General features: G+C 39.5%; 1 protein-coding gene across 4 annotated transcripts in view; it reads right to left on the reverse strand.

Annotated features, from left to right (window-relative positions):
• The window catches only part of pkn1a (protein kinase N1a), a 39,605-nt gene that overhangs the window by 6,283 nt on the left and 6,934 nt on the right, over positions 1-26,388 (reverse strand). For 2 of the 4 annotated variants that reach the window (XM_077604838.1, XM_077604841.1), the window contains exons 7-14: positions 25,296-25,464; positions 8,393-8,587; positions 7,351-7,456; positions 7,122-7,270; positions 5,851-5,971; positions 2,244-2,389; positions 679-892; positions 412-606 (exon numbers count right to left, since the gene is read on the reverse strand). In XM_077604838.1, coding sequence (XP_077460964.1) covers positions 412-606; positions 679-892; positions 2,244-2,389; positions 5,851-5,971; positions 7,122-7,270; positions 7,351-7,456; positions 8,393-8,587; positions 25,296-25,464 — 1,295 coding nt within the window. Of the gene's footprint in view, positions 1-411; positions 607-678; positions 893-2,243; positions 2,390-5,850; positions 5,972-7,121; positions 7,271-7,350; positions 7,457-8,392; positions 8,588-9,678; positions 9,783-25,295; positions 25,465-25,603; positions 26,283-26,388 lie in introns of those variants that run through there. The other 2 variants (XM_077604840.1, XM_077604839.1) reach the window with 2 other exon arrangements.

Below are 26,388 nucleotides of genomic sequence, written 5' to 3' on the forward strand. Positions count from 1 at the left end.
TATCAGATTCGGTAGTCGTGTCTGTTCCAGTACATTCAAGCTTTTCGACTGCCGTAAATCAAACCACTCGCTGAGTGGAACGATTTCTCTTTAGAAAGTAATGATCGTAGCAGAGCATTGTGTAATATTTGGCGATACCAGCGGCTCACTTTGATATATAAAAATATGATTCATAATTTACAGTTACATTATATTCTGCAATAATTTTACTGGTTTGAATAAAACAGAAAAAAGAATCGTGAAACATATCGGCTTAGGTTAGAAGTTTAAAAAAATGCATTGGGGACATTTCTACACATCAGATGAGCAAGATTTTTTTTTTACGTTATCACTTGGTTAACTGAATTTTACAGATGTCACAGATTAAGACTAAACTTGATGTAAACAAAAGTGTAACTATATTGAACGTACATGAGAGCTCCTCTGCCTTGCTTGGGGTTTTCCCGCTGACTGAACCACTTCGACCATAGAGGCCCTTGTTGCCCCTCATGAAGTACCGTGTATCACCGGGGCTGTAACAGGGCAACATGACGGGAGTTCCCTTATTGCGCCCTGGGACTACCTCCAACAATCCCACGCAGCCTAGCAACTGCACCTGCAAGGTACCTGAGCACGCCATCCAAATAATTTTAAAGATTTCTGTCTTGGTGGGATTAAGTCTGGTTTGTAATTTCATACCAGTGAGAGGTGATGGCTTGTTGAGGGTGCTGTACTGGTTGTGTACATAGGGGGCGCCGTGGCGAGAGCTGAAGGCTGGTGAGGAGGACAGCACCATCTCCTCTTTGATGACATTGGCCTTGGGGTGGTCCTCGGGTAGGTCGGCCAGGCGGTGGTCCAGAGAATCCCTCAGCAGGTCCAAGCGCTGAGATGCTTCACTCAGTCGAGATTGTGCCTGCGCACAGAAGAATGGATCAAAGCAACTTCAAAAGTCATGTTTGGAGAATATCGAGGCAAATTTGATATTGATCACTATTGACAGCATTATGGGGAGGACACGGAAGGCATCCACGTTCATTTCATTTTCTATGGAACTGACACAAAGAGGCATATATCATCTACCCCAGGGGTGTCAAACCCAGTTTGGTTGGCGGGCCACATTCATGGTGACCAGATCTCATGTGGGCCGGACCATTTTAGACATAATATTTAGATTTTTTTATATATAAATGGATTAAAAGAACTGGATTAAAAGCCCTGAATATTCAGTTTTTATAGATCTAAAAGAATGTTAATTTTAGCTTTTTATATATATTTTTAGATTTTACAAAATGATTTTTGAACTAAAAACAGAAAAAAATGATTTAAAAATTACAATTATTGATTTAAAAGGGGAAAATCAGGAAATGTAATATACATCTATACTCTTCATTTTAATTTGATCCTAAAACAGAAAGTCGGCACTCATGATTTACTTTCCCGGGCCAAACAAAATGATGCGGCGGGCCAGATTTGGCCCCCGGGCCGCCACTTTGACACGTGACACTTTAACACTTTATGTTACTTGTTTTCCGAGATCAAAATAAAAACAGCGGGATGGAAAATTGTTGGTATTCAAAATGGGGCTGGATCCAGGTTAATTACTTTTGTTCAAGAGCAAGGTCAAAATAGTATCTTCGTTAATTCCCACGAAACCTTTTGCGCCTCTGCATATTTTGCCACGATGTCACGCCGCACCTCACGTGTTGGATTTCAGCTCAATTACAATGACTTTTGCATTTTGCCATCGCTGATTGGCTCCTGTGTGTCTCGATCAATACACTTAATCATCTTTTAGTGGCATTGACGGCAGTCCTCTTTATTCATTTCAACTGTTCAAATCTGCCAGCTTTCCTAGTCAAAATTAATTCAACATCAACAGATGCCACAGTTAATTGGGCGTATGCAAATAAAAACATAAATACATTGTGTGCACCTTGCCTACTGAAAAGTGGAGTGGGACTTTGCAGAGAAGTCAACCAGACATTTTTTCCCGTAATCAACGATCATCACAATAATTCATTCATTTTCAATACAGGTTTAGAGTGATATATCCCAGCAGACTTCAGGGGAAAGTCAAACTACACCGACTACTAGACTGGTCGCCAGTCAGTCCTCGGGCACACATTAAGAGACAACCATTCGCATTCACAGTCACACTGAAAATAAAGTCTTTGGCCACCCATTCCTAGCCCCATAATTGCTGAAACACAGCTCAACAATTTTATCATCACAATTTGAACTATAAATGTCAATTGCGTTCTTACCTCGGAAAGAGCTTTCTTATCCTGAACCTTGCTGGCCCCTAGGAGCCGAAGCACGTTTTTGGCCCCTTCAGCAACAGCATGTTCCACTCTGTAGTGATGCCTCAGCTCCTCGATGCGCAGCTCCACCCCACACATGTCATGGTTACCTGCGGTGACATTAGAGACTTCAAGTTACAGTTGTAATGCAGTCACTTTTAGCATCGTTCTGTCTTGTTGCAATTAAAGCTGAGAAAACAAAACCAGCACTCTGCTTGTTTGTTAACAGTTCTAAGGAGAAACAGCCACCCAAGGCCGATACATAAAATAGAAACATTTCTTGTTATCTTTATTTTATTATTATTTTTAGAAAAGACATTTCAAATAAAGTTTCTTGGAAATCTAAAAAAAATATGCTTACCCCCACACACTTTGATTAATCCAAAAATAATTTAGATTAAAATTTTCTAAAATAGAGCAGAGAATGCTTTTGTTTTCCCCTGTAAGTTTTAAAAATAAACAACATTTTTTTCTTCTAAAAATGCAACATTTTATTATATACATAAAAAAAGAGAATATTTCCCATTAAGAGACTAAAAAAAGATTTGGAAAACCTCAACATCTATAGTTGATGTATTGACTTTTAGAAAGCCTGTCAATTCATTAATTGTGCCAGCCCAAATTACGAATGCAACCGCAACTATGAAGTGGCCCGAGAATTTAGAAAAATAAAAAAATAAAAATAAAAAATGACTTTGACCTTGCCTCTCAGGGAGCGCAATAAGCTCCAGGTTGAAGATGAGCAGTGTAAGATATACTAAATGGAGATACAAACAAACCAAAGCAGTTGACTTTGTCCAGCTGTTGAACATGGATAAGATTATTTGTGAGTGCTTCAAAACAAAGTATTAGGGATAACATAAAAGGGTAGGCGGTGGGGGGCATATGGCTGGTGAGAGTGAAGGTGCTGTTATCTCCTAATAAGGTGTTCTGCCTGAAGCATGGACTCCGCTAGATGACCCCTCCAGGGGGTGTGGTGCCTGGAGACTGTCTGTGTACACTAGACACACAACCCATTCCCCTGTGTGCGTGTGTGCACGCTTTAAATGAGCCAGAATAACTTAAGACTGCCCCTGTGGGAGCATAGTGCGGAAGAAAGATGGGACCAATGACGTCAATAGCTAAAGGCTTACGACTCTGGATAACTAAATTAAGGGACAAAACGTGTTTTGTCCACGAGACAAAACTATATTCTGAAATCCTGAGAGAAAAGCCTGTAATAAGCTTGTACGAATGACAAAATATGGCTTGTCATGTGGTTCCTTGCCCTTCCCCAAATTATGTGTGTCTATTTAGTTTTTGTAATTAGGGTTGTTCATAGTTTGTGTCTTCTCCTAATGATGTGCTGTCGTCATTTAGAAGCTGGCTTTGTATTAGGACCGTACACTGCAAAAAGGAAGTAGACAACCCCTTGGTGAATTTATAATAGAGTTCAGTGTTAACCAGCGACCATTCACTTGCCAGTGCCATGCCAGACGTTATTCATGTCTGTCTACATTCGTGATGGGTACTTGGGTCGTACTCAAGTCATTTAAACCCTCGTGCTTTAGGTCGCTAGCTCGAATAGGGGATTTTAAATGTTAGCCAAACATAAACTAATACTGACACCATACAGTCAGTCACCGGGACAAATAGCAGAACTTGACATAATAATAAATGAGCATCCATTTACCAAACATTTTGGAACCTTCATGTCATTGTCTGATCAACAAAACAAATATGTAACCAATCCGTTTAAAACGATTAACTGATTTGTTTCAAAAGATGTTTCAGGCATATAGGCTAGGTCATTTCATCTAATTGATAACCAACTCCACTAAAAATAATGGTAAACAAGCATAAACGTGATAAAGCATGTTATCATGTTTTATGAAGTCATGCATGTAACAGGATGAACTGTATAATAGTAGTCAGACAAGGATAACATTTTCCAAGCAAAGATAACACTGCTGCAGATCAAAAGCATAAACATAACATGCAAAACGAGAGCTCACTAATAGGAACGAAGAAATCCAAGAACCCTTTAAAGATCTGATTTTCCACTCAGTTGAACAGCAAGCCATATTTACATAGGGTGTGCTAAAGTTTACTACACTAATCCAAGATTCCATCTGTGCTTTGCATACTAATACATTGGACACTGTGGATATTGTGAGTACACTAAAGTCACTGTCAAAAGATGTGAATTGGGTACTTCCGCGTGCATTTGTACCCTGTGCCAGAAAAGAGGTCAGAAGGGACACTGAGTGACAAAAACACTGGTGACCAACCACACTGGCCATCAACACATATTTACTCCTGGAGATTTTAAGAGCTTAAGCTTGAATGACGGTAGCACATGAAAAAAAAATCATCTCATTGTGCAATTGCCATGAATTGTTATGAGATCAAAATAAAAACAGTTTGTGTAGAACAGATATCTACGAGCACTGAACGATTTATTCAGACGAGTTTCCGCTACACATGGACCAGAAAACGCACAACGCGCATGCGCGGTCAAAAACAGGGCTTTCTGGGTAATGAAGTATACTCGTCCACACAACACCGATAGCCAATGGCACCCTTTCTCAGAATAAAACGACATTACCCACAATCAATACGTGGGTAAGCTCAGCTGTTGCATTTCCTGTTATTCCTTTCTTAGCCTGTTAGCTCCCGCGATCGCTCATTCAAGACTACTTCTCGTTGGCAAGTGTTCGTGCGTTATATAGTTGCGAGGACATTTGTGTGCATCATTTTCGGAATATTTTGTAGGGAATACAACAGCAAACAGCCCATTGATAGCGAACGTGAGGGTGGAGGCCTGGCAAACAGCGAACCCGAGCAGAACGAAGGTAAAAAATAAAATAATATAAAATAAGAATTCAGTTTTGTGTAAAGTTACATTAAACGTATGTTTGAGTGTGTCTGTATATATTAATCCAAGTTAATTAAATTTGTTTGTTCATTTACGAGTGCGTTGTTGCCGTGGATAAAGTTCCCCCGAACACCCCCCCGCCTCCGTGTATGTCGCTGTCTCTCCGCGAAATGCGTCTAATTTTACTTCTATTAAACACATTTTATTAGTATTAAACCACTAGTTATGTGTTACTTTGTTAATAGATGGCAAATTAGAAGAAAAAAAACATTTTTTCCAATCCAATATCCTGTTTTTGGTGTTTTTTCAGAGGGTTGGAACGAATTAATTTGTTTTTAGTTCATTTCAATGGGAAACTTCCGCTCGAGTTACGAAAAGCTCGACATACGATCTCAGTCCCGAAACGGATTAAGATCGTATGTCGAGTTACCACTGTAGATGGACATCTACATCTTTTTGTCAATCTAGATACCAAACAATGATTATTTTTGTATTCACCTACTGTAAAATATTTCTATAACGATTCATGGATCAGCCCAGGTCAACCCATCTCATCAAAGTCATTAATATGGCCTATTTGCCCAAGGGGTTGTTTACAGCACTCATCCAAGTCCTCCACAAGAGTTGTGGTAATCATCATCATTGTTAAGTTGTTCGTTTGTAATCCTGCAAACTAACAAGCAATCATCCTTAGCAAGAGTAAAATGCCCTTACCTTGTGGGTCATCATTGTGCTCAGTGGCCTGGACGGCTTTGCGGATTTGCATGCGGATGATGTCTATTTTGGTTTTATTGTCCTGCAGCATCTGCTGGGCTGTCTGTAGCATCTTTTTATCCTGGCGGCACAAATAGAAAGACCAAACATTGTCCAACCTTTGAACTGGAATGTTTTTGCTCCCAGTGAAAGAGATTAAACACCCCGGGGTAGCAATGTGGCCAATGTGTGAGGAATCAAGGAGAGAAATTCTACAGCGAATACTGGTTAATTACTATTCCGTTGTTTGAGTCAGCAGCTTGCAAGGCCGTGAACCATGAAGGTGACCTTCAGCCCAGACCGTATAGGTGAGTTGTGAGTGTGTGACCGTATGCTTTTCCAGATTTTCTGACTTGATTTACACTGCCGGTAAGACAACTTTTTTTTCCAGGTCACTGCTTTGGCAGTGACATATTTTGTGGGAAGCCAATCAGAAAATAAAAACACCTATGGAGGCAATATGAATGTTATAAGCACCATTGTAAAATGGAATACAGCAATGCTGAGATGGGAGAGAAGAGAGAGTGGTAAAAATTATGCCGATGTCTAATTTTCTGATCGTCCCTGAGTGGGTCACCATCCTACATTTGCCAGCTCTTGCAAATGTTGCTGTTTTGCGGGATCACATTGTGAAAGAGGCTAAACAATAATGAAGAAATTCCAGAATTTTTAGCTCCAAAGTGCTTTAAAAAATAAGCCTTCCCTTTTCTGGTTTTGTGCCAGACATTTAGCAAAGATACTTAATAAACTACCAAAAGCTTGCTTTTCTCATGTTACAGATCAATGATAAGATTATTACCGAATTGTATTATTTATTTGATATTTGCAATACTTAGCAAAATCATAGTAACAGGGTTGAAAATTGATACTAATGACAGCTTTGTTTCATTCAATCAAGGATAATTGTTTTTCAAAAATCGGGGAAAAAAATGGAAGCAAAGTCTGGTGTCAATTATTAATACAATTCACTGCTTTCATCTACCGTGGTAAAAAGGGTCATGATAACAAGGTTATGTGCATTTTGTGGTGCAAACTGTATGTGCACTTTAGACATATTTGGTATTTAAAAATATATATTTTCAAGCATTCTTTTCTCTTAGCTTTTCTAGAGTACATCTACTCAGAAACTTCAAATTTTAGTATTTTGCACGTGGGTTTATTAGATTATATCATTTGGAAGGGTGGAATTTGAATTGTCCTCTAACTGTGGAAGAACCCATTTTGTGAATTACCTTGGTGGAGCCATTGGCATAGATAGGGATCATGTTCTCAACTCCTTGCTTGACTTTGAGCTCAATGTTGAGCTGCCTCTCCAGGGCAGTGATGCGTTCCTTGTGGGCTGACGTTCTACTCTCTGCCCCAGGAGACTGTGGACACTCATCTGGGACCAGCGAAATGTTGCAAATGAACACCATGGCCGTTGTGGCTTGGCATCTAGCGTTATTTATGATGACAGCTTACCTTTGTTCTCATCTCCTCCCTTCACCACAATGTGAGCGTCTAGTTCTTGAAGCTGGGCGTGAAGGTTATCTAGCTTGCGGTTGGAGCTCCTCAACTGGCTGTCCACCTGTATAATCCAACCAAGAGTTAGGAAGGTTCTTTGCTTACTACTTTACAACTCTCTGAAACAAATACGTCAGGGGAAATACCAGGCCTCCACAGAGTTGTAATCTGCCTCTCTCTGGACTTGAGACAACTATTTATCATCCAAGCAGTGGTAATTACCATATTTCCTCAAACAGTTTCTGCCTCTTGAATAGACTGTGTCAAAAATAGAATGTGCGTCATTCTCTAAATTTGTGGTTCACCATGTCTGCCGCGTAGATTTGACACGTTTGTAACGCGACAGTTTGATACTTAAGTACTGACCCAAGAGTGAAAAATATAATCCATGCTTTTCTTGTACTCACTTCTGATGATTTGATATTCTGACAAATGTATTAGTAATTTTTACTTTATTATTGGTATACTTAAGCACTGTTATGTATTTAACGGTAGAATGTCTGATTGAATTTTTGATAGTAGGCTCTTTTGTGAGTCAAAATAGCCTACAATCAAAAAAGGTTTAATATGCAAAACAAGGCATGATGATTACTCACGTCAAGTCAACTAAAACAGCACCACCCAGGCATGTAAACCAACTTGGAGTTAGTGAAAAAGACGGTGCTATCAGCTCTGTCGGTAGATGTAGTACTTCACACGTTTTGTCATTTAGGAAAATAGAATGGCAGTGATGTTGCCATAATTCATGTATCCATCTTCAGTGCACCCCTAATAAATGCCTTCCCTCTATGCTTTTGAATAAATAAACACCATGACTCACTGTGGAAACAAAGTCTCTCATTAAATGTTTTCCTGTGGCACCCATGAAGTAAATGTAATACATTTCCTATTTTTAATTTCAAATAATGTTGGAAATGTGTTTTTTTTCTATTTGATTCTTTTGTACAAAAAATCCCGCCTTAGTATTGGTGTTCAGGTGAGGGATTGTGTCTTTGCCAACCTGCTGTGCATTCCTCTTGTCTGTGGTGGCTCTGCGCAGGTTCTCGGCGCCTTCTTTAATCTTCAACTCCTTACGAATCTCTCGACGAATCCCCTCTCGCTGCTCGTCCAGGAGCTGCTGCACGCTAGAATCCGAGAAGTCTGAGTTCTGGTCCAGACCCAGTTGCTCCAGTACCGACAGCCCGCCCGGGTCACTCTGCACGGAGGAAAAGGGAGATGTCATTGAGGATGCGATCATAAAATACACTTTGGCCACAGGAGGTGTTGATGGCGAGTTAAACCAGAAGAGGAAAAGATGGTAGGCAGGATATAGCAATGTGTAATGGGAGGAAGGAGATAGAGAGGGAGAGATAATGATGGGGGGTTTTAGAGGAAAAGAATACAAATGAAAAGTCAAGAGAAAAGGAATGCAGATAAGTAAAGCCATTTCGTCTGGGTTTGAATGCAAAGCAAAGCTTAAACTGTGTTGTTTGTTTTTCTTCTGGGCTCGCCTGAGAGTGTCATTTAGATTTAAATCCTTCTGGTGAAAATGTGCAACCTGAAAATGGCATATTTTCATTGTCATCGAGTGCGTACTGTATTCACCCACCCTCACAATTGTGCCTTGTTTTGACATTCTAGAAAAAAAGCAGTTTCCACAAAGTTATTAAGTTCAGTTCGGTTCGCTACAACCTGATGTGCTTTGATCTGCTAACTATCGAAATTGTCAATAACAACTAAAAGAGGAAAATACATACTCGTGAAAAGGATTTTCCCAGTATGATTCCCAATAGATGATGTGGAAGTAAGAATTCTGTCGTCTAATTAACAAACCAGAAGTTACGTAAACGACCATTATGTGAGTAAATATAAAATACTATTGAGTAAGATCATGTACTTTATGTTGACAACCAATCATACGCTCATACAAGCAAACCATACAGCTCTGAAAAGTACTGTTAACATTGATGCTAATGATAACAGTCCGTAAGAGGTGGTCCGTCAAACGTTACAGACCGCTAAAGAGTGAAACTGAGGCTTCCCGTGTGAATTCACAGCATTTTTAAATATAAACATTCTATTTGGAAAGGCTGCATTATCGTTGAACATCTATAAATGATAAGCTTCGATCATGTCACAAAACAGTCCCTTTCGAACAACTGACTTCTGTTCATGTTGGTAATTCTGTTTGTAGTGAGACCACCACACTCCATCAAGAACACAATGAGCGTTAATCACAGCGAGTCCTAACACCACGAGTCATTACGGGAATTTGCAAAACTAACAAACAAGTTGACCAAACATCACCTCGGAGCTGTCTTCATCCTCCTCGTCACCATGCCAACACATAATTTGCTCAGGTTTGTGATCCAAAATCTACAGAAGAACAACTCCCTCCTGAGATGTTGCCCAAAGCCCAAATGTGGGCAAAATGTTGCTTGTTTGGAAGGGGGAACCCGATAAAAAGAGATAAAGAGAGGGAGAGTTAAGTGAGAGGGGAGGGGTCATGGCTTCTGAAGAGGATATCCGTCCCAACACCAAACGGCTCAGGCCTTTCCTGTTTCCTCTGCAAACTTTGCCGCCGCTGTCAGCGGAGAGAAAAGGGCAATAGACACTCCATACATCAAGAACATTTCCTCCCTGTCTGAGGTTTCAGGAATTATTTTGGAGATACATTTATTGTGCTGAGGTTGCGTGTCAAATTATATCAGATGTCCTTTTTTTATTTCTTTGAAAAAAATCGAGAGGTCGCAACAAAGGAAGGATGTGTTTTCCAAGTATTGAATCAAAGCCAGATGCTAGACTTGCAATGTATGTCATGTTTTTATTTGCTAATAGCAACATGACAAGAGGCCACCATCTTCAAGACATTTTCAAAGAAATTTAGGAATTTTACATTAGGCTTCCTGATCATGTTTTTCTCCCCCCCCAACTTGATTTGAATTTCCAGTCACCAGTTTTGGAGTATCTGCTGAAAAACAAGTCCCGAGGTAAGTACTTGGCAAATATACGTATATATTACTCTAGTTCTGTTCTGTTTTTTTTAAACTATAGCCCACTCCATTAAGTTAGTGGCTTCTGATTCTTTTAACTCTAACAATAAACTCTATATATATATATATATATATATATATATATATATATATATATATATATATATATATAGCTCTCAATGTAAAAAAAAGTACAAATGCTGGATTTGACGATGTATAAAGGCCCATCATTTGTGTGAAATGTATGCGTTTTTCACAATCTGAATATATATATATATATATATATATATATATATATATATATATATATATATATATAACATTAAGACATTTCAAACAGAGATGACTAGCACAACAAAACTTAAATATCAATGTATTGTATGACTATTATAATGATGTCATTTGGCTCTAACTTTATATTTTTCTGGAGACACAAATAGCTCTGATGGCTGTGTTCATTTGATTAATCTTCTGATTGGTTAAATTATGCCTGTCAATAACAATAAACAGTGCATTTACAGTTGAACTTAAGATTTTTTTTAAATAAAAATGTGTTTCCATTCGTTTCCTCTGCGAGGTAATTAAATCAATAATTAAATTAAGATTAAGCATTTTACAGAAAAGTGTTAACATGAGCTACACCTGCTGCAATGACGTAATGAGCGACATGGCATCAGTTCCTTCATCCTCATGGTTGTTGACCTGGTGTCAGCTTACCAATGGGGTGACAGCTCATGAAATGACTCAACCTGTTCTTCCCGTTTATGAACTAGAACAATTCAACAATACTTGACAGTGTGAACAGCGGGGAATGAAGCCTGTGCCTGAAATGAGGAGATGTGATGGGAAAAATTAAGTTAGTTCCTGTTCACTCTCCAATTTGTACAAGACTAGAAACATGCCGGTTGTATGAATAGAGCAAGCTAGTGAGTTCCACCCAATTTTGTATTATTATAAAGGTGTGTGCAGAGTACTCCAAGTACGGTAATCGGTTTCAGCGGGAGTCTGCACAATTTGAAAATACATCTGTGCCTGCAAGAAGAGCCGAAGGTACGATTTGTCAAAGATTGAGGAGGAAGAAGTCTCTAGTGACATTCATAAAAGCAAAGGTTAAATACTTCATTGCAACAAATGTATCATGAATGATAATGATGTGCGCATAATTCTTACAGTAAGACAGAATCAAACAAAGAGACAGAATTACAGGGACAGGAAGAGAGGGAGGAGAGATAGATGAGGCCACGCTGAGAGGGTCACGGGTTGGAAGCACACAGATGAGACAAATAAGCATAGGGGAGGAAGAGATAAAAAAAAAATAGAGTCAGCTAGGATTGAAATAAATCAAATGTGAGTGGAGCAGTCAAGTGTGGCTGAATGCTATAGTGCTACCATGTTTTGTTGTTTTTTCAACTTCCTAGCTCTTTCGAAACTATCGGTAGATATTGGTTCCACACTGGCGACCAAAAGGTAAAAACATAAAAACATGTTGCCACTTGATTGGGTGTGGCTTCAAATATAACTTGCATTTTTCCTTCCTAAAACACGAGACGGAACATTCTAATTTCTGAAGACTTACTAAGTCTATGGCTTTCTCAATGAATAAAGTAGGCAGGAATTTTGATCACAGTTCACATTTTAGGCGGCCCGGTGGAGCGAGTGGTTAGTGTGTCGGCCTCACAGCACTGGGGTCCTGGGTTCAAATCCAGGTCGGTCCAACTGTGTGGAGTTTGCGTGTTCTCTGGGCCTGCATGGGTTTCTTCTGGGTACTCCGGTTTCCTCCCGCATTCCAAAAACATGCCTGCTAGTCTGATTGGACATTCTAAATTGCCCCTAGGAGGATGCATGGTGGTACTGCGATGGGCTGGGATAGGCTCCAGCACCCCCCACAACCCTAGTGAGGATAAAGCAGTTCGGAAAATGTGATGAGATGAGTTCACATTTTCACAAATCTATTTCTCAAAGTGAAAGAAAAATTAAGCAAGTGGATGGAAATCATGTTTTAAACATCTTTCCATGAGAATATGTACATTTAGGAAATATAACAATTTTTGAACAACTAACCCAGTTCTCCCTTAACTCATCAAAATAGACAGAATTTAGGATGGCTGAGCTCAAGGGTTCAATTCCTGGTAGGTTCTGACCTTCCAGTATGGAGTTAGCATTTTCTACCCAAGCCAGTGTGGGTTTTCTTCGGGTACTCCTGTTTCATCCCACATCCCCAAAATACTCTAAAGGTATGAGTGTAAATCACCACCCACTGGGACCCTTGAGAGGATAAGCGTTACAGAAATGAATTAATAATTTTCATTCATTCGCCCCTCCCAGTCAAAATGGATTGGACGTCTAGCACCGGCAGCGAATAAGTACTCAGTGTTTTTCTACTGTATGCAGCGACAATTTGACTAATGAATTGCCATTAATGATGTATTACAGACATTTTAGTGACCATAACAAGCATCTACGAATAGCTCGTCCTCTCTCACTAAAAAATGACAAAAGCTGTCAATCATATTCCTAAACTAACATTAACCCTGAGGAGCTATCGGATGGCAAGAGACCTGGAATTTAGTTAATAGCGAGTCCATATGGAAATGTAAACACAAACCAGCCTCGTGTCAAATATTCTTTAGTTAAACCTTGGTATATTTTAGTGATGCCTAAAATTTTACCTTGGGATTTATGTGAGGAACAACCGACCTAAGAATGTGAGGAAAATGCAATTGCTAACTGTAGAAGTGATGTTCTGGTATCAGGAAATGTCAGTCTCAGCAGTATATGGGGAAACAACGCTAAAACTGTCAAGATAAGAGGTGAGATAAACAGTTATAAATAGTTGAAATGTGGTAAATGAGCATAGAGAGATGGAGGAAAAACACTAGTTAGAAAAAAACTTGGATTTTACATAAGTATCGGCATATTTTATATATTGTGTTAGTATAATTGTTTCTCCAGCACAGACAGTTTAACCAATGAGGTTACTTCTGCAACCAGCAGCACCTGTCAACAACTGATTACACTTCCAAGACACCAGACTAATGAAAATGTATCCTTTTTTTCAGTTGGAATTAAAACCATAGAACCTGCAGCCACTGTGACCCTTGAGGACCGATTTTTGTTTTTGTCCAATTGAGAGTGGCAGCGAAATAAACATACTCCAACATCAAAAAGGAAGTCGCCAGCTTTGTCAGGTTTTTAATCATTTTAATAAACTGTCCTACGGTGGCTGCTAACCTGCACAAGCTGACTCTCCTGCAGTGAGTTGACCTTGGATCTGGCATCCTGGAGACACAGTATACTGCTAGCGAATGGGAGGCCAGCGAGGTGTAATCAGATGGCCAATAGGAAAACTTATTTTAAAAAAAAAACAGATACAGAAAGTGTATTGATGTTTTATGGGAATGCTTGTTTGATGTTTCGCAATTTGGACAGTTTTTTTTTGTATCTTGGAACATTGAGTTTCCCATCGAAGCTTTTTGTAACCTGAATATTTCATTTGTAGAAGCATTCATAAGGAGAGGTACAATTGTATGTGGAATGACTTTTCCTCGTATGCTAGTACTACTGGAAGACATTAATGAGTAAAATAGTGCCGAGTTTAATACTAATTGTTCTGACAGCACTCGACTATCTGCTGGGGGATGAAATACACCACAAAAAGGCAGTGAGATCAACTTAAATAGCTGAAAATTGGTTGGTACAGTTGATTAGCCTGTAGTACCGATTTATTGTCAGCTTGACTTTGTGTCACTTCCCGTGAAAGGAAAATGAAGTTGCTGCTCAAATTGAGGTTGAACAGACACTTTTTATCTTAATCCAAACATTTGGTGCTACATAGGAGTATGGCAAGGAAAATGTGTCTGGTCTCTTCCATGTTTCTGTGGCGTCACTCGGGAAACATCTGCAGGCATTCCTGAGACTTTTGAGTAGTGATGCCAGCGGTAAAGAAACAGGGAAGAATGCTAAATCAGGGAAGTGAAGGAATTTAAAAGAGCAGTGTAATTATAAGGTTGGGCATTTCATGCGTTTACAGCTATAAAAGCTCTTCATTTACAACATTTTAATGTGGGTTAAACTTCTTAAGACTGTTTTATAGGAAGAATGTAGTATTGTAGTACTGACTGGGAACTAACCAATGATACTTTATTTTCAAGTAAACAATTTCCCTTGCTTGTTGCTGTGTTTTTCTTTGCAGAGATAGAATGAAGGCAGCAAGAGAAACATGGAGAGATGACTCCACACTTCTTCTATGAGATGGCCTAAAGACCAGCCTGGAGAAAAAAAATCAAGTGGTAAAAGTAGGGGGAACCGAAGAAGCCGGAAAAGAGGGTGCTAGTGACACAGGCCGCTGAGCATTAAAAGGCCAGGGGAGAGGTCGCTGGTAGGACTGAGAGGACAGACATCAGTGTGTCAGAGGACTAGGTTGACATTATAAGAAGATTCAAGATCCTATATGACACCAATATCACGATTACGAGCATGCAAGTGTTATTTGGTACACCACTTCATGGCAGTTTGCTTTCCATACGACTCTGGATTTTACATCTGAAACACAGCGATGTTCTAAATAGAAAAAGAAAGCCGTTGTGGCACTAGCCTGCGGACACGTTGCAGCCTGATAGCAAGTCACGCTAAATGTGCGCGAGACAGCAAGGGTGAACGAAGGATGAGGCTGGAATCATATATGGGGAGATGCAGCAAGATTATTTGCAGAGAACTTTAATATGAACTGAAGCAAAGCGCTCTACATACAGAAAAAAATAGAATATAAAGCATGAAGCAAATGAATATAACTTTGAAAGAATTGGAACAAAGTCTCAAAACAAAATAAAAAAGGCGAGCGCAAGTCTCACTAGAATTATCTTTATAAGCAAAGTATGTTAGAAACACTCAAGGAATTTGTCTCTGGTATCTAGAATAACTCTCGTATTACAACAAAAAAATCCACTACAAGTAAAGTACATTTTTACATAGATACTGTACTGTACATGTCAAAGTGGCGGCCCGGGGGCTAAATCTGGCCCGCCGCATCATTTTGTGTGGCCCGGGAAAGTAAATCATGAGTGCCGACTTTCTGTTTTAGGATCAAATTAAAATGAAGAGTATAGATGTATATTAAATTTCCTGATTTTCCCCCTTTTACATCAATAATTCTATTTTTTTTAATCAATTTTTTCTGTGTTTTTAGTTCAAAAATCATTTTGTAAAATCTAAAAATATATTTTAAAAAATCTAAAATAAACATAGTTTTAGATCTATAAAAAATGAATATTCAGGGCTTTTAATCCAGTTCTTTTAATCCATTTATAAAAAAAGAAATCTAAATATTATATCTAAAATGGTCTGGCCCACATGGGATCTGGTCACCATGAATGTGGCCCGCCAACCAAACTGGGTTTGACACCCCTGCTGTACTGAGAACCAATTAGATCTGCTTGAATAAGAATAAAAATTGGAGAAAAAAAAGTGTGTTGTCTTATGTGCCCAGGGAGGTTTTTAGTGGTTTGGAACCAGTGACAGAAAAGGCCTTCCCTAAGACAATGATGCCATTATACCACTTTTTGCATGAAAGAGCAAAAACACTGTCAACATTTAAAACTGCCATGGTTGGTGTTTACCTTTTTAGAACAAAATTTTCTGGATCCCTCTTGTCACCATCAGCAAGTGGAGATGGATAGTATTCGAGCATTTGCATAAAACTCTGGACTGCATGATGAAAATATAGCAGGGAATTATAGTATATAAAACTCTATTCTGACTTCTGGTAGTACCATGACATTTTTAATTCAAGATACTGTCAGTGACAGTCCACGTCAGCTGATGAAAACAATCACATAGCGTGTAACTTGAGTTATGTAATAATTTAACAAAACCTTCATGGCAAGCGATTCCAATCAGACGTGTTTTTCTTGAGGGACCAGTCAAGCGTGCGTGTCATATCAAGTTAATACAACCATGTGACGTCCTAGATACAAAAAAAATCCAAGTTGCAAAATACCACTGCCTTCTGTAACATCCGGCAATTTATTTTGAAATTGCCATGATAGAGTTGCTCTGCCATTAGCTAATAGCTGGGTGGTGGCCACCAGAAGAGTATGTGCTGGACCGTATAAACCAAAAGCCCCGTTATTATAACTTGCTTTTCATTAAGGGCCCAAGAAGAAGCGTGCCGTTATCAATATGTTTACGAGATTGGAACGAATTAAAGCTCTTCGATGCAAAATGTGTTTCCACTTGAGAAAAATCCAAGTTACAAAACCACTTCTGGAACAAAATAATTTTGTAAGTAGGGGTACAACTGTATTAATGTAGGTAAATATGTGAGGCCTGGGTGGATTCACTTCATGCATATTTCTGTTTTTGACACTTTGTTTTAGGTGCGTCAACAACGAATGACCAGAGTGTGTTTGCAAGCGTTTTCAACACATCATTACAGGGCCAGGTTCAGCACACCAAATGAAGTGTGTCAAAGTGTATGTGCATGAACAAAATGGCCGCAAAAACACAATGTGTGGATGAGTTTGCATAAGGAGTAACAATCATGTTACATCATTTCTGTTTAATCCTTGAAAGTGTTCCTGTTTAATTCTGATAAAAGCATGGCGCTTCACAAAACATGATCATTTCATTTAGAACACCTTTCACTGTTCTGTGGAAACAGCATTGAGGCAAATACACTATGTCAAGGCTCTTTGTAAAATAGTGGTTTAAGGTTCATCATTTTATGGGATGACCTCAGGTTGTATAAGGTATTAAGGGTTGACTGCGTTACCCACTGCTGCTGAGTGGAAGCTACAATTTCATTAAACAAGAAAGAAAAAAACTATTTCAGTCGATTACCTAAAAGCCATATATAATTTGACAGCAAATGCCCAGATAATTATCCCTTGAGTCTCGTTACAGCTTTAAAAAAACAATAAAAAGCTCTCAGCATGGGTGAATATGACATTTACATGAACTCCTTCAGTGATGACAGACGTCCGATTGTGGCTATTTTTTTATCCTTGTACTTTGAATTTTAATTCGTCCCGATTAGAATTGCAACTCCAATTGTGAATTGGATTGGATTGGATTGGATAACTTTATTCATCCCGTATTCGGGAAATTTCGTTGTTCCAGTGGCAAGAGGGTGAGGATGCAGGAATAGGAAAGGCATTTTAGACATAAATAGATAGGTAATAAGTAGGTCAAGAAATAAATACATGAATAAATATATAATTAAGTAAGCGTGTTGCTTAGGACATATATACATACATACATACACATAAATGTACATGCATGCATACGGTAGGTCTTAACACACAGCCATTTTTTTGTTAAAGAGCCTGACAGCTGATGGGAGGAAGGATCTGCGGAAGCGCTCCTTCCTGCAATGAGGGTGCCGCAGTCTATTGCTAAAGGAGCTTCGGAGGGACTCCACAGACTCATGCAGGGGGTGGGAGGTGCTGTCCATGATGGACATCATCCTGGTCAGCATCCTCCGCTCTCCCACTTCCTCCACAGAGTCCAAAGGACAGCCCAGAACAGAGCTGGCCCTCCTGACCAGCTTATTCAGCCTGTTCCTGTCCCTCTCCGTGCTCCCGCATCCCCAACAAAGCACTGCATAAAACACTGCAGAGGCCACCACAGTGTCGTAGAAAGTCCTCAGCAGTGTCCTGCACACTCCAAAGGACCGTAGACTCCTCAGTAGGTAGAGGCGGCTCTGGCCCCTTTTGTATTGGGGGGGTTTGGAGCAAACGAACATTCCATCAGCAGCAATGGCAGCCAAGAAGTTGAAAAAACATTTACCAGAATATAACACACTCTGCTTTGGAAGGTATCGGGAAAAAGAATGTTGCAATTCATTAAGTGTCGAATCACATGGAAAAAATTGATTGAACGAGGTTTGAACAAGGAACATGATATAAATTGAGATTAATGTAAACTATTGTCTTGTGATTGAAAAATGTCTAAGGACAATGTCATAGAAATCTGGTGATTGTAAAGAACAACCACCAGGTGCACGTGTGGTCGGTTTTATACAAATCTGCAGTGTGGTCATGCAGCTGCACCAGAGAAGCCCAGCACACATTCTTCCCCAGCGATATCGTATATGTTTGATAAATAAACCTGAGTGCAGAAGGTTTTCGTAATAGAGACTAGACTGAGGGCTTACTAAAACAACTTTAGCCAATAGATAAGTGCTTTGTATACAGTATAGGTTTCTCCTTTCCCTTACCACATAGAAAATAAATACATATATTTCAAAGGGTATTAAAGACAAGTGTGAATGAGGTGATTCTTGTAGATTATCTTATTTAGGTGACATACAGCACTGCAGCGTACCAGTACAAATGTTTTGGTAATATAACCATATTTAGCCTTTAAGTGTTGTTTGCAGGACCAACAGGCACTTTTCTTCAAATTATCCCCCAGTGAACGATGGCTCTTGTGGTTCAGTTCTTGTGGGTAAACAAAGGGTGGCTAGAGCACCAAGGGTGGGGGTGTGGAAGGCAATAGTTTGGAGAGGAGAAGGGAGAATGACAGGGAGAAATACAGGGTAGGGGGGGACGATAACAGATGGGCAAAATGGTAGAGAACGTTTCTGGAAAAGGTGCATTGATATATGTATTAGCTGAATATTGGATTTAAAATCCTTCATTCATGTGTGACTGGTGGCCATACAAACACTGCTTTGTTTATGTCAACAGGCCTTGACTTTCCAGTCTCCCTTTGGGAATATTGGACAAAGACAGACCAGCAACAGCTGAAAAGAAAAGTTTGTATGTGTGCTGAGTTCAACTGCTGAATTTTGTCTCAGAAACAGGTGGCAGGAAAGGGTGGCCTTTTTTTATGATTTGATGCTTAGAGAATCTTTGCTGGATTTAGATGATGTCATATTAAAGAAAATAACTCACTGCCTTTATCATCTTTATGGTTGTATTCACGTTTTGACTGTAATATTAGCTTGACTAAGAATGCTGTGATTATTTAGTAAAAAAAATTTGGTTTGGTTTTCGTGTTTATTAAACCATCCTTAATTTTGCACAGCAATACCATGTTAGACAGTGATCTGATGAGGGATGTGGAGTAAGTGGTGTTTAAAGTAATGCAAAAAGCTTTGAAGTTCATCCTTAATGATGTCAGATTCAACTCGGAAATCTTAAGATGAGCAAGATCACTTTGATCTTTCGCACAAGCCTCAGTATGGAATTTTCATTTAACTCCTACCAGGATTAGATTTAATGGCTAAGCATTGTTTTGCGACAAAGCTACTTTTCGCCAAGATGCACGTGCTCTCAAATTAACAACTGAGCTTGGTTTTCGCCGAGTCAGCTCTAGGAAAGCGTGCCTTGTTTATCCTGTTAAGGTGGGTCACTGTTTTGTCCAAGAACTGTTTACCAGCCAGCCTCCTGCTGGGGGGCAAAAAAAATCACTAAGGTGTTAGTAAGAGGATGATCAAGTAAAGGTGAGAGATAGTCCTTGTTTGCTATTGCTGAGAGTATAAATGGCTAATTATTCTGGGTCCAGCAAAGAGAGGGTCAACGTGTAAACTGGATAAGAGCAATGGCGCTGGAATCAATGCATGTGGCCCTGGGCGCTGCCATAATGAGGGGGTGTCAAGGGTCAAGGTATGTCAGGGTGCAAGGCTGCTGGAGTTGACAAGTGAAGCCTGGCCCAACATGAAAATGGAAATTTGGAAATAATACTGTCTGATGACATTGAATGAAAGTGCCTTGACCTGGATGGATGTCTTTGGAAGAGCACTAAAAAATGTTATGTTAAGACCAACCATATGTATACATGTGTATCTATGTATATGTATGTATGTGTATTACATATACATATACATATATATATATATATATACATATACATATATATATATATATATATATATATATATATATATGTATGTATGTATATATGTGTGTATATATATGTATATACGTGTATATATGTGTGTATATATATATGTGTATATATATGTATATATATGTGTATATGTATATATGTATATGTACATATGTGTACATATATATGTATATATATGTATATATATGTATATATATATGTGTATATATATGTATATATATATAGTTCAGCAACATGCTTATTTATTTATTAACTTATTTATTACCCGTTTATTTATGTCTAAAATGTGTTTTCCTGTGTCCGTATTCTCACCCTCTTGCTACTGTGACAGTGAAATTTCCCAAATACGGGATGAATAAAGTTATCTAATCTAAAAAAAAAAATGAAGGAACTACAATGTAATATAAATACCAACAATTGTGCATGAACAGTTTAGAGGGCTTCTGAACCTTAACAGTCAAACATGTGACTATAAATGGAAGGGGTCTAGATAAAACATAGTTGGTTGGCTGGTGAGGGTGCGGTCGCCAACCCTCAGTAAAAGGATGGGGGAAATGAACTGGCAGTGAACTAAATGTGATCTAGGTTGCGGGTGTCAGACAATACATGCTATTGTACTGCTGAAGCTGCAGAGCGCTGTCGGCATCGGCATAATGCCCTTTAGACACTCTACCCTGCGCCCTCGGGGCCGAGGCCATGTGAGCCTCACAGGACAACCCCCATGGAATTAATACCATACTCTGAAAAGTACTGGTGTCAACTGATTGCCTTTATACGAGGAATGGAGTGTAAAGTTAACTCATCTTCCGCCCAATCACGGCTATCCACCAAGTGTGATTTATGTGCAAGTGTATGTCCTTGCAGAAATATCATTCTTCCTCTTTGTAAAGTAGAAAATCAGACAGTGATTTTCTGTTATGAGACTGATGGAATAATTTTTTTGGGATGTCCCCAACCTGAAATTGAGTCGACTCATATCAGTAACAACAACAACAACAACAAAAATAGATCTTGAAAGGTCAATTAATGAATTTAACGGAGTGCAAGTAAACTGAAGTCCTTAAATCTACTTCTAAAACTAATCAACACATTTTAAATCCTCAGAAAATTACACCAAGGATTTTTGGCATCGAACACCTCCATGAGTATGGTATAATATAATGTTGCCTACCTTATATTACACCACAAAAAGCCATATGGTGCTGGCCAATTTAGGTAGCTCCTTTAGCTTCTGCTATCTTTACAACACACCAAGCAATGGAGTCGAATTGATCCAAAGGTATTTTTAAAACAGGGCTTTGTATACTAAGATACATCTGCACAATCAAAACAAAAGCAATTACAAGATCTATGAGTCCAAATAATTTAAGTAAATACGTAATAAATTCTTTTGAGGCCGAGACATAACGAAAGAAGCCGTTAGAAGAGTCAATATTAAGGTACAATCTTGTCCTTTAGGTATAAGAAGGGGAAAAAAAGATTTAAGAAATGACATCAGATGATTAGATGGGACTACGCTGTCTTGTTTGACTGGATGTCTGCCATAGCAATGAATGAAAATGTGATCTCCTTTTGTCTTCAAGTGCTGTTACTTGAAACTTTTCTGTGGACTGTGCATGCATGTTTGCCTGCAGGGCAGTGAGGTCAGAGGGAAAAAAAATGGCTGTGTGCATTTCTGACTACTTATGTCATGGTATGTCCTTGTAGGGCTTACTCTGTGCATTCCCTAGGGGATTCTACATTTGTGCGAACATCGACCACGCGAAACAAAGTGGCTGTAAATCCATCGTCTCCTCTCAAACACTTTATCAGGAAACTTGATGCAGGGGGTGTTTAATAGTATGTTCCAGTGGGGCAAACAAATAATTTCCCATTGGAATAGTGCAGCCAGCAATGTTGAAATGAAACCCCCTAGTAGAAAATGGCATCATACTGAACAGCCAAATCAGACAACCATTTATTTTTAAAAAAAATATGGCCGTAAATTGAGTGGTTTCAGTATCACTCAAATTTAACATAACGTAAATAAAACGGAAAATCACGCTCAAGTGTTGCAAAGCTTGGTCCTTTATCAACGATACGGATATTTTACTATCGTACTTCCCAGCAGCCTTTTTGTTTTACTATTGGCGATATGAACCAAAATAAGGGTTCTGTTTACAAAACATTTTAGTCTTACTTAATTTGCTGGCTTCACAATGTTGGCTACAAATGAATGACCTTGACCCTTAATGGGTTAGTAGGTCAAAAATGGCGTTACTAACATTTTTCCAACACTGTGGTCTTTCCGCAGACCAGGTGTAATGTAAAAATGACATACTATTTGCATTGCAGGAAATCTGTCTGACCTAATGACACCACAGCACCAAAGCAAGCATGAGGACCACCTCAAATGGAAAAGTCGGCAAATTGAAAATTGTCTCATTTTTACTACCTCTCACAGCACATGTTTGACACATGGGCTCCTGATGCAAATAAAAACAAGGAACGCCTTCATCATCTCTTCTGGAAGAATCGCCTCACATCCAAAGTTGCAGAAAGCCATTCGACCATGAATTGATGACGACAACTAATGTGTTATATATAATGAAAACCAAAATAAATTATGAAGTTACATTCAAGTAAAAAAAACAACTATAATAATAACAAAATTCTCTACTGGTGGAAGTTCCTAATGCTATGAAGAAAATATTTCTCAAACACATGGTAGCTCAGTGACCATTAATTATCTCACTTCTCCCCAAATGAAGAACTTTAACTGAATTTAGGATCTCACCAGAATTTAACAGGCATGTCCTTGTCTCCCAGTCATGAAATTTTGCTAACAAACTGCAAGTAAACAATCTCTCAAACAAGCTGTGAGATAATCCACCCCTCATTTAATTTCATAGTCCACCAACTGACTATTATCTAGTCATCAAATCGAAACCCCATTCACTGGTCCTAATGCAATGCTGGCATGTATCCTGCTTGACTACTTCAGAGAATGACTAAAACTTCCTCCTACTGGACCAAGAATGGATGATTGCCACATAAACGTACAAACACATAGGACTGTGACGTCAGCTGTGTGACAATTATAGCTATACTGAATTACTTGTTGCACTATTCTTAATCCGTGAACACATACCTTTCAAAACTCAGTGAAATGAAAAAATGTGAAAGAGTTCCATTTGCGGCATTTCAAAAGTACCTCGTTCGCATTTTGCAAAACTCAAACACAAGCAGAGTTAGACCTGGGCGATAAAACAACAACAATAATTATCATTAAATAATTTTTGTTATCAATAAAATGAAAAACTTTTGATAAATTTAAATTGCAAACAGACCACCCAAACCCCACATTTACATTGTTTCTTTTTGTGAGGCTAAAAATAGTCTGCATGGAAATATTGTGGCCTAAACCGAATACCAATTGTCCAAAAGTATTGTTATTAAAAGGATAGCAAGATGTTTGTAAATTTAGAATGCTGCCCTATTGCGGCAAAAACTGCAAGTGACTTCCTGTAAATTTTTGGGTCACTTCCCGTTAATTTGGGTCATTTTACGGGCATTTCCTTGTTTCCTCATTGACGGCTCTGGACATCCAATCCATTTTTCCAAGGAGAGGCTGGCAGACAGCCAATTATATGCACCTGCTTCCAAGTGAATGATTCCCATTCTTGCAAATGACCGCCAGTCCTCCCAGTCAAAACTGATTGGACATTTAATCCCGTCAATGGCACTGAAACCTGAGCGTACACAGCCCATCCTTTTCTGTATGACAATTTTTTTAAAGAGTGTTAATGGGGGGCCACACACGAGTGAAGTTATGTTTTATTCATTCATTTCCTGAACCACTTACCCTCACAAGGTTTGCGGAGGGTGCTGGAACCATCCCAGCTAACACCAGGGCCCAGGCAGGGGACACCCTGAATGGCTGGTTTTATTATTTGTATTAACATTTTGATGTACAATTTCATGTATTTATTAAACATATATGAAAACAATAATATATACATGATAATGACAATACAATGGCATCCACATATCCTCCTGACTACCAGTAGTTTAAATGTGTCCTCTGTAAAGGAATTTGTAAACCTAAATATCTCCCACCCAGGGCATCCAATCGCATTAACTCCTTTTGTGCTCTATAGAGGACATTCAGAGCTTTCCAATGATACCACATTTCATTTGCAGTATTCCAATTACTTCACATAGATTGGGGAATTTCAAAATAAATGTGATTGGACATTTTTTTCTTGGCAGGAGGATATACACTTGGACAGAAAATTTTGGCTCATATCAAACATTATTATTGTGGACTACAAATCAGCGGTCCCAAACCCTTTTTCCTTTCGTTTTCCCGCGGACTGGCTAATGGGGAGGGAGACAACTTAAGACAATTAAGACAAAATTGTGTGGGGGCTGGGGTAGATGATTGAACGACATCCACAACGGCAAAAAACTAGTCCCAAGCAAAACAGCAATTATTTATTATTATTATAACAACTTTTCTAGTTTCAAGTAGGAGGGCGAGATTGAAAATGTTAATATTTATTACTCTGACGGACCGGCACCAGGTGGATCGTGGACCGGTACCGATCCACGGACCGGTGGTTGGAGACCGCTGGACTACATGACCCAAGAAGTGATCCCCACTTATATGGACACCAGGTTCTTATGGTGTTACCTTAAAAAAGTAATTTGCTGTATAAGGGATTACGTTTTGTTATTATTATTATTACTACCAAAAATAGCCACTTGCCCTTCAAAGGCTTAAAATGAGTTCCCACTTATCTTGAGTGAACGTACTAGTCTGATAGAAAGGCGAGTGTGGCTTGAGTCATCAAAAATCCAGAATACATTTTATTTGGAATGCGAAAGTCATTCCGGAATAGCACAACCCTTTTCCAGAAGAAAACGGCACTATCTTAGTCATTCTACCAGGTGGTGTAAAGTTATTGGCACAACGCCACATTCAAATACAGGCTAGGGTACGATTGATTTAAATAAAACAAAAACATCAACAAAAACAAAACAAAAAACAGCAAGCTGAGCTAACAAGTAGAACAAAGCAAGGGTCGTGCAACTTACTTGTATTGAGTCGTTGGCCATCGCGGTGCCTGTCGCCGTCACCCCGCCGGCCAACCTGTGCTCATGTGGGGCTTCTCCTCCCCGGTTCGGCCCGTCGCCAACGCCACCGACGAGCTCCGAAACAATGGCACGCGATGATGGATGTTGCCTCAACTTTGTCCTCAACTGCCTGTTGACACAAAGGCGGTGAAGAGGTAATCCTCGCCTGGGTGTGGACCAACCCTTTCCGTTGTTTCACCGAGCTGCTCCTTTTTCGTAAGTATTTAACAAAACAAAAAAAAATACACCGATAAAAACGAGCTGGCTACCTTTCAATCAATCAAATCGAACCAGGAGGAGGCTAAATCCACAACGGCAGCTGGCAACAATGAACCCCGCGAAAGGAAGGAAGCGGGGGAAGAAAGAAAGCCTGCCCCTCACGCACGGCAGCGGTTTCGTCTCGCCACTGTTCGCTCGGAAGCCAAAACTACGGCGATTTTGGAGGCAAAAAATCGCGACGGAAACCGGCCTTTGCGTATTCGCTGGGAGGGAGAGAGAGAGAGAGAGCGTGCTGCCTGTAAGGTAACATCCGCGTCGCGTCAAACACGCCTCGCTCTCTCGCTCGCAAGCTCGCTTCCTCGGATCACGTGACACCCAGGACACCGCCTGTCAGCCCATTACGCGCAGGGCCCCGCCCAGACAAGAATTGTGTCACGTGACCGGCAAACTGCTTGGTTGCCAAGTCAACCGTAACGCGTGATTTGATGTAAACCAACTGTAAAATCAACTTTGACAAAAGCATTCCCCTCAAAAAAGCCCCCATAACTAAAGGAAGTGACCCAAGAATGTCCTAAAATCAACAGGAAATGAAAGTACAGAATGCTAAGGTATCCGGATCAACTAAATTGTACCAATTTTTTTGCCCCGATGTAATATTGTTTTGATACATATATCACAGGAGTCTTGGAGGATGAGTGGTTAGCTCGTTGGCCTCATAGCTCTGGGGTCCTGGGTTCAAATCCTTATCCATCCACCCGTGTGGAGTTTGCATGTTCTCCCCGGGGCTGCGTGGGTTTTCTCCGGGTACCCCGGTTTCCTCCCACATTCCAAAAAT

This window comes from Stigmatopora argus, chromosome 7 (genome assembly GCF_051989625.1).
Source record: "Stigmatopora argus isolate UIUO_Sarg chromosome 7, RoL_Sarg_1.0, whole genome shotgun sequence".
Classification (NCBI taxonomy): Eukaryota; Metazoa; Chordata; class Actinopteri; order Syngnathiformes; family Syngnathidae; genus Stigmatopora; species Stigmatopora argus.